At 26.9% G+C, this 9605-nt stretch overlaps 1 protein-coding gene across 1 annotated transcript; it reads left to right on the top strand.

Annotated features, from left to right (window-relative positions):
* Positions 1 to 1268: 1268 nt before the first annotated feature.
* LOC124932952 (chitinase 2-like) lies at positions 1269 to 2206 on the top strand. The gene has a single exon (XM_047473669.1). It carries the CDS (start codon positions 1289 to 1291, stop codon positions 2204 to 2206), a length of 918 nt encoding a protein of 305 aa, XP_047329625.1. The 5' UTR covers positions 1269 to 1288.
* Positions 2207 to 9605: the final 7399 nt, after the last annotated feature.

Genomic DNA, 9605 nt, shown 5'->3' with positions numbered 1-9605 from the left:
AAAGTTGTTCTAAAATGAATTAAAAATGTTGATATTTTGTAATGTTACAGTAATAAAAGAGGAATGAACAACATTAAATTTAAAGTATTAGGGATTAAGTTTTATAATGTTTTGTATCATTTATTGTCATTCGTTTTTAAACTTTGTGGGCCACAATTGTTTTCTTTTGAATGGGGCCTCAAATTCTAAGTCCTGCCTGCTGTAAGAATGAATTGCGAAATTAAAAGGTGGAAGATTTATGAGATTTATGCTAGTTCGGCTTCATTGAAACAAAATAAAAACAATAATAATAAATTTGATTATGTCCACACCATAAGTAAATATTATTATTGTTATTATTAAAAGATCAAAACAAAAATTCAATCTAATTATGATGCAAGTTTATATAGTACCAGGTAGCATTAAATCTAACTAATCATAAAAGTATTTAAGTTTACTAAACCAATTACCATTACAAAACAAGGGTCAAAATATGAGTGAGTGAGTATTAAGGAATCATTGATCAAGAATTTTAAATATATATTTATCACGAAGAAAAGAGACCCATGATCGATGCTTGCCATTTTAGTAGTATGAAAGAAAATGATAGGAATGATAAATTATAATAACCGCAACGCCATGCACCCACCAATGTCATTATTCTTCTTTCTATAAGTTGTAATCTTTATTTTAATCATATTAAGTTTTTTTCTCCCCAGTCAGTGGTTTTTTCGTCTTAGATTTCCACGTAAAACTTATGTTATTTACGTGCTTTTTTTTTTATATTCATTTTTTCTTTATCCCAATTAGTATCCTGTTTTTCAACCATTGTCATAAAATAAAAAATGTCGGGTAAGAAGTAAGAACTAAATGAAAAAGTTAACTAAAACAAAAAAGAAAAGCTAAATTTGACTATGTCTACACTGAAGATAATTACTATTAAGGTGATAATAACACATATTACTAATATATTAGGACATTAGTTTATATAACATTGATCTCCTAAAATTTTAACAAATATATAACTGAGAAAACCAAATTATTCAACAAATGACAATCATATACAAAACAATAGTCAAAATATATTTATCACGAAGAAAGAGACCCATGATTAATGATTGCCATTTTAGTAGTATGAAAGAAAGTGATAGGGATGACAAATTATAATAACTGCAATGCCATGCACCCACCGATGTTCTAAATTTTATTTTTAAATATTATAGCCATGTCCACTATATAAGTAACTACCTTAATTTCATGTTTTACAATCCATTCCTATCCAAAATCAAATCCAAACAAATCAAATCAAATGGACTTCTCTAAGAACTTGCAAATCTTCATCACAACATTTCTCATTCTCCAATATTCTCACCTCACTCAACCCGCCACCCAAAACTCCGGCGACCTATTCCGAGAATACATCGGAGCCGAATTCAACGGCGTCACATTCTCCGACGTCCCCATAAACCCCAACGTCGAATTCCACTTCATCCTCGCCTTCGCCATCGACTACACCACCTCCTCCCCATCTCCCACCAACGGAAAATTCAACGTTTTTTGGGACTCCGACAATCTAAACCCATCCTCAGTCTCTTCCATCAAGAACCGACACCAAAACGTAAAGGTAGCCCTAAGCTTGGGCGGCGACAGCGTGGGTGATGGCAGCGCCTATTTCAACCCTTCTTCAATCGATTCATGGGTTTCCAATGCCGTCTCGTCCCTAACCGCGATCATACAACAGTATAACCTTGACGGAATTGATATCGATTACGAGCATTTCCAAGCCGATCCAGATACCTTCTCTGAATGCATTGGCCGCCTCATTACTACTCTGAAGCAAAACAGAGTCATTTCATTCGCCTCAATTGCTCCATACGACGACGATCAAGTTCAGACCCATTACTTGGCGCTTTGGAAGAGATATGGGCATGTTATTGATTATGTCAATTTCCAATTCTATGCTTACGATTCGGGGACGACCGTGGATCAGTTCATGGGATACTTTCATACTCAAACCTCTAACTATAATGGGGGGAAGATCATGGCTAGCTTTGCTACCGACGGGAGCGGAGGGCTTTCCCCGAAACATGGGTTCTTTACGGCTTGCAGTAGGCTCAAAAGTCAGCAACAATTGGATGGAATATTCGTTTGGTCTGCTGATAATTCCATGGAAAATGGATTCCCATACGAGAAACAGTCGCAGTCGCTTCTGGCCATCCAACATTAATAATTACACTTTCTCTCGCTGGTCTTTGGTTTGGTTAAATATATGTAAAAAAAGTTGAAGAAGAAGAAGGGTTTCACATCTTAATTATTATGTAAAAGTATCTGAATTTCTCTTTTATCGATCGGTTATATGCATGTGGGTATCCCAACCATTAGAATTATTGCATGATTTAAAGAGATTAACAATTAGGGAGCAACAATGGAAACATAACGAGATTAACAATTAGGGAGCAACAATGGAAACATAAGCAAAAAAATGTTCACCTACGAATAAACATAACATAAAATTAATTTTTAACGAGTTCGGAGATCTTTAAGAAAATCAAAGATTACACCGACCGACTCCACCCGTTTTTCAGAAAAAGATCTCCCAAATCGTCATAATAATAGCGTTGTAGAGTAGACGCATCGTTCGATTGCAATCACTGAACGTCCTACGGATCTTTTAAAGTCAAATAGTCCACCAAAAAATAATCATGATGAAAACTCATCGACTCAATTCGATCGAGCTCGCGATTTCTGTCTAAACATTCCAACAATTGACGATTGACTTAGGCATCACTCATTTAATGTCAATCATATTTCAAAGTAGACTCAAAATGCAGTAACTCCTTTACAATGCAAAAGTGTGTAAGGTGTTGTCTCCACCTCTTCACAACACATTCTACAACGTCTAATTCTAATGTACATTTTCTTATGCATCTATCGTCCATCCATCAAGATCCCTTCCTTCATGCATGACACCATGACACAGATCAGACTAACTTTATACAATTCCAAAAAAACAAAATTATGAAAAGAATAATAAAAAAAGTCAAATGCAATTTGTGAAATTGCAGTCAAACCCTGAACATATATAGAGGCAAATTAGTAAACTAATTAAGGAAAGCCCAGAAATACCTCTTTTAAATTTTGAACAACTTTAGAGTGTCTTGGAAGAGTAAAATCTATTGGGCTGAATAGCATTTTCCAGAGCCCAAAATTAAAAACATGTATCATATATGATATGGATATGCATGTTTGATGAAACGAATTGCATATATATTTGGATACTAGTAGGAGAACTATGTTTTTTTTGGTTATATATGTTCATGATTTTACAATGTTGATTCACAAGATTATGATAAATATTATTATTGTTAACATCAAAATTCAAAAAACATACTTTTAAAATGTATATAGTTTAGGATATTATTCTTTTCCAAACAAGCTAAAGAACATTTATAAGTAAATGCGCATGGGTTAAGGTTAATTGCTTGTTCGAGATAACGCACCTTTTTGTATTTGATCCAAAATGTTCTAAAATCATGTTTCTTGTTTTTTCAATTCATTGACAATGATTGAATTATTATGTTACAACTATGGCAGAAATATGGAGATTAGTTAGGAAATCAAATAGAAAGATGAGATATCAGCAACTTAAAAAAAAAAAAGAGAATAACAATATTAAATTTAGGAATCAAAATATGCATAATCATTTATGGTATATGTCTTTATGGCTGAAAAAAAAAACCCGAAAAACCGATAACCCAACTGAATCAATAACTTACCGATTTTATTTTAATGGTTGATTGGTTAATCGGTTCTAACGGTTCCGGTTAACCAGTTTTTTACCGGTTAAATAGTTCGGTTTTCGGTTAATTATATTTTCAACGGTTTAACCGATAAACCGATAATAATTTAATCATATATATTTATATTAGTTATTTTTGTAAATATTATAAATAATATTTAATAATATATATATATATATATTAATTTTTCTTTCTTTTTTTAAATTATAATTTGTATAAAATTATTTAAAATAGAAATTTTATTCGATAACTATTAGTTTAAAAATGGATATTTTGAAATATATTATATTGTTAGAATAATATAATACATTTATATTATAAAAATAATATAATATATTATAATATTCATAAAAAAAAATGGAGAATAACATAAAAGTACGGCACAAACAAGGATTTTGAAAAAAAAATCATTTAATAAGTTTAATAATAAATTTCAAATTTTGAATTATTGATTCACGAACTAATCGGTTAACCAGTTTATAAAATAAGATATAAAACCGGACTTAACCGAAACCGTTTAACCGATTAACACCATGTCTGTCTGGTAGGACACTAAAACAAAACAAGATTACAAGAGTCAAATAAGCTAACAAGGCCAAACTCTCTTATTAATAAAAGAAAATAAAAAATATTTTTTTAAGTAAGCCGTAACTAATTAACCCTAACCCTATTAACATGTAACATAATATAATAATAATAATCATTATTATTTGCACATAAATATTCAAGGTATTTGAAAGAATGTGGTTATTAAGATCATCTCCAACCGAAAAATTCATTTTCAAACTCATTTTGGTGTAAATGTCACATTAAACAGTAATTTTACTCCAACCGAAAAACTCATTCTCAAACCCAAAAGAATATTCTTATAATATTCTTTCTTACCTCAACTTTTATAACTTTTTAATATCACCAATATCTTTTACAAACTTATAAATTACACCACAATATTATAATATCATCCAAATATTTTAAACTTAAATATAAATTTATTAAAAAAAATTATTAAAATAATATATATAATATATATATATATATATTAAATTAATTTTTTTTTAATATTATTATTATTTTTTTAATTATATTATAAATTTATGTTATATAAAAAATATTATATAAATTAAATTAATAATTATATAAATAAACTTAATATAAAACATAAGATAAAAATAAAATATAAATAAATAAAACATAAATAAATAAAACATATAAACAAATTAAAATATAAATAAATTAAAATATAAATGAATTATATAAGTAAGTTTAATATATAAAATTAATTAAGTAAAAGTTAAAGGGCTATAATGTAAAAAAAAAAATATATATATATATATATATATATATATATATATGCGTTTGTGAACAGTAGCAACGCATATTTGCGTTTTTTTAAGAGGGAAAATGAGAAATCTCATTTTGGGTTTGGTTTTGCAGTTCGGTTAGATATGCGTTTCCAGTACTGTTGGAGATACTCGTATCTCCAAGACAAAATTCAGTTTTTATTTAAAAACTCAACCATCACACCACTAAATTAATCAATTATTTTAATAATTAAAATACTAAAATTACTCTCTACTTAAATATTTTATTTTATATTATTAAAAAATAATATTAATATACATCTAATATTTATTTTATTATAATATAAAATTTATTTTCCTATAAATTAAATTAAGAAATTATTTCATTTAAGAAAATTATATTAATTATATTAAATAAAAATAAATAATTAATAAGATTTTGTTTATTAATAAAACTTAATATTAATATATATATAATATTTATTTTATTACATTTAAAATTGTAATTTAATATAAATTAAATTATGAAATTATTTTATTTATAAAAATTTGTATTATTTAAATTAAATAAAAATTAAAACACAATATAAATACAACTATAACATACCTTCATATTATTTAATATAACATTTAAAAATTTTAATATTAAAATAAATAAATAAGTATATATACTAGAAAATAAAATTAAATATATTTAAATAAAAAATATTAATTAATTTATAAATATATCTCATTTAAATTAGTGTCCATTTAAATTTTTATTTCTAAATTAATAAAAGTTAATATTAAATGTGTAGTTTTTTTATATTTATTTATTATATTTAAATTTCATTTTAATATAAATTAAATTATTTCATTTAAATAAATTATTATTAATTATGAATATTAATATATGTAGGGTAAAACCCACATAGAACCCAAATAACTCATTCCTCAACGATCTCTTAGAAATATAATATTTGTTTCTTATAAATTAAGTTAATTAATTAAATATTATGTTAAAGAATATATTATGATTTAGTTAATTATTTATTTATTTATTAGGTGACTGTACTGGAGAGGTGGTCCTATTTGGTTTTTTATTATTATTATTAGAAGGAGAAGAAGAATTTTTGGTTGAAATATATGGTTGATGACGACTTAATTTATAATAATTTTAGAATAGAAACCAATAAAATTGAGGTGAGAAAAGAATTAATTATGGAGGAGGGGGACAAAGTGAGAAACAAAGCATGTGATGGGGGTCGGACGGTGATCGATCGAAGAGATTATGATCATATATATATATATATATAGTCTCGTCGCATTGCATGTGATTTATTTATTAAGGACTTAATTTGTTCCTCATGTGACATGTCATGGCGCATGCAGCTGACTCATGTTTTGGTTTCTTCCTAACCTTCTAATAGCTAGGTCCACACGTTTTTCATCTATCTCCATCAATCCATCGATCTCTTGTTGTCCAAATGGATTTAATCTAATTATTAATTAATATAATATATATATGGCATGTCTTACTCTTAGATCGACCTACTATGTTGCAAGCTTCTATATATATATATATATATACGTGTAGTCTATCTGAAAAATATGGTGGTGCCCTCATTTTAAAAAAAGTGTATGTTGAAAAGTTATTGTATTCATGAAATCATAATTAATATTATTAATGTCACAATGAAAATCTCATGAAGGGTTCCATCACTAACAGAAGAAGACATTTACACTAGATCGAGCTGATGAAGATGTATGTTGATCAGATATGGACAAGATGTTTCTCAATTGGGGCAACACATAGGAAATCGTATTGGAGGTCATTAAGTAGAGATAGACAACAACTTGCATCAATTATAAAAAGTTTCTTATATCAGTCAGTCAGTGAATTTAAGGTTTTAGCTGAGAATTGAGATTGATATGAGATGTTTAATCTTACCATTCTATTTTTGAGTATTGAACTGTTTTGTTTCTAATTCGTGAGTTGAAAATGTAATGTCATTTTGTTTTTATGTTTCTTGATAGTCTTTGTGTTCGTGATCGCATTCGCATGGACAGCCGGTAAATGAAACAAAGTTTATATTTTTCGATGAAGCAATAATAAATCAACTACCAATTTTGTTAATTGAATTGTTCAAGGTGGAATTGACAATTAGTCACAAAAAAAAAAGGTTCAAATTATTTGCATTGTGCAATAGGCTAGATTTGTTTTATTTTTAGATCAAAAGTGATATATATATATATATATATATATATATATATATATATATATTGTATTTTAATAGTTCGACGTCTTTGGTAGGAAGACCAACAAAATGTATCAAATTTAGAAAATAAACTCAGTAAGCTCTCAAAAATGTTGTCTCCTAGATTCTTTTATTTCCCACATTTATCTGTGACTCAGTTCGATTAGCGAAAATCAGATTTGTAAACCACCCACTCAAATTCATAAACCGATGTTTTAGCTCTAAATTAAATATAAGGACTGCCGATCAAAACAAAATGGGCATGTAAGGTTGGGCATAATAGTCAAATTTTTGGTTATAAATTAATATTTTCCTCACTATTTAATTGAATTTGTAGAAACTACTGAAATTGCACATTAATGCTACCATTGAATTAAGTTTTGAGGTGCATTTGTCAACTAGTGAAAATATATATATATTCGGTCCAAATGAACGCATTATGGACTGTATGATTCTATTCCTTAATTGAATGGCTAAATTAGTTTAGCATAATATTGAAGAGTTATCTTGAACCCCTTTCTTAATTATATATATACTTTCCCAATAATTATTTATCCTATCATTGGGCCAATTAGTGGGTTTCAATCTATTAGGTCCCCTTCAGGTACCCACCACAAACATTTTCTGCCATATTTTCCACTCCTTTTTAGGCATTAGAGCATCCAATATATATGCCAACATAAATTAATATAAATAATGGTTTTTTATAGTTTCAAAATGAACTTTTCATAGTTGTGGATCTTGTGGTCTAAGAACTCTGGAACTGTTTTAATTTTTCTAAAATCCTTTTTGAAATAATAACCAAATTAAACATGGTTAATTATTTTTTTCATTACAAATTAAAAAGATATAAAACTCGAACAAAATTCTATTGAAAATATTAAATATTATAAGATGGAAAATTTCATGAGAGTATCATTGCAAAATCTATTTAAAAGATTAGTTATTAACAAATTAATTTTGGAAATATCATTGATCAATTAATTATAATCAATATTTTTTCAAATAACCCAAGATCAAACAAAACAAGAAGAATTTATAAAAATGATGGAGATCAATAAATTATTATGTACATGTCATCCCTGATCATGGAAGACTTAACAAGGAAGTTTACTAGTGTAAAATAGATAACATTTGCTCAATTGCATAATTACTGACTCATCTCAAAAACAAACCTTAATCTATCTAAAAGATAACTTTATTAATAATATAATCACCCTAATTTGAATGGATATTACCATATATAGATAGTATTTATTATATATTGAGTAGTGCATGCTTAGTAACAACGCTAATTAAGATGACTAAAAAAGGAAGCTCCTAAGTGCGTGTTTGGTTGTTTTTGTTGAAATGTTATATTCAATTTTCATTTATAAACATGAATGAAAACGATAGATAGATATATTTAATTGATTTGAAGATATATAATATGGTCGTTATTAATATTAATGATTACATGAGTAGTGGTGTATTAAAAACGTAGAAAAAAATAGTGTGAAACCAAGTGGGCATGTATGATGTACGTACGTGGTGGTGACGTTAGGGAAAGTGAAAGATGATGAGTTAAAAAGAAAAGAAAAGAAACAAATAAAAGACAATTTCCTCCATTCTTGTGTATTCTTCAACTAATTTGCTAGCCAGCTCATTAATCCTCTGTTTGACACTGACTACTGACCCCCAATTTCTTTTTTCCCAATTCAAATACAATTTTTTTTTTTTTAATTCACAAAATTAGTTTACAGTTAGAACTCTTTTCATATGAGTTTTTTCAAGATTTAATAAAATGTTAAAGTAATTTAACAAATAACAAAATAAAGGAAAATTAAAGCACTCAAAGATCATTAACTATTCTTTAAAGATTTTTTTTTTTAAAAAACCTTACTAAGTATAAATAAAGTTTGAAAAACTTTTTCTTTTTTACCACTAAAGTAACTCAAATATTAATAACGATTTCTAAAACTATAAATGAATGATTCAGTTTTCATTTAAAACGCATTAAATAACCATATAAATGATGATATATATATATATATATATATATATATATTATTTAAGCATAATTAAAATGATTTATTAAAATATAAAAATTATAGTTTTATTTAGACATTATAATAAATATGAAGATATATTTATATAAAAACAGAAATATTATATTTTATTTTGTTAATTAACATAGGTACCCAACTCATAAGATAATCTACCCTACTATAATGTTAAGGACTAAATATAGAGGCATTAATATTCAAGAACTATGGAGAGAAGGTTGACACCAGACATTCAAATTCAGG

The sequence above is a fragment of the Impatiens glandulifera genome, chromosome 3 (genome assembly GCF_907164915.1).
Source record: "Impatiens glandulifera chromosome 3, dImpGla2.1, whole genome shotgun sequence".
NCBI classification, from domain to species: Eukaryota; Viridiplantae; Streptophyta; class Magnoliopsida; order Ericales; family Balsaminaceae; genus Impatiens; species Impatiens glandulifera.
This window is presented reverse-complemented; position numbering and strand designations above follow the sequence as displayed.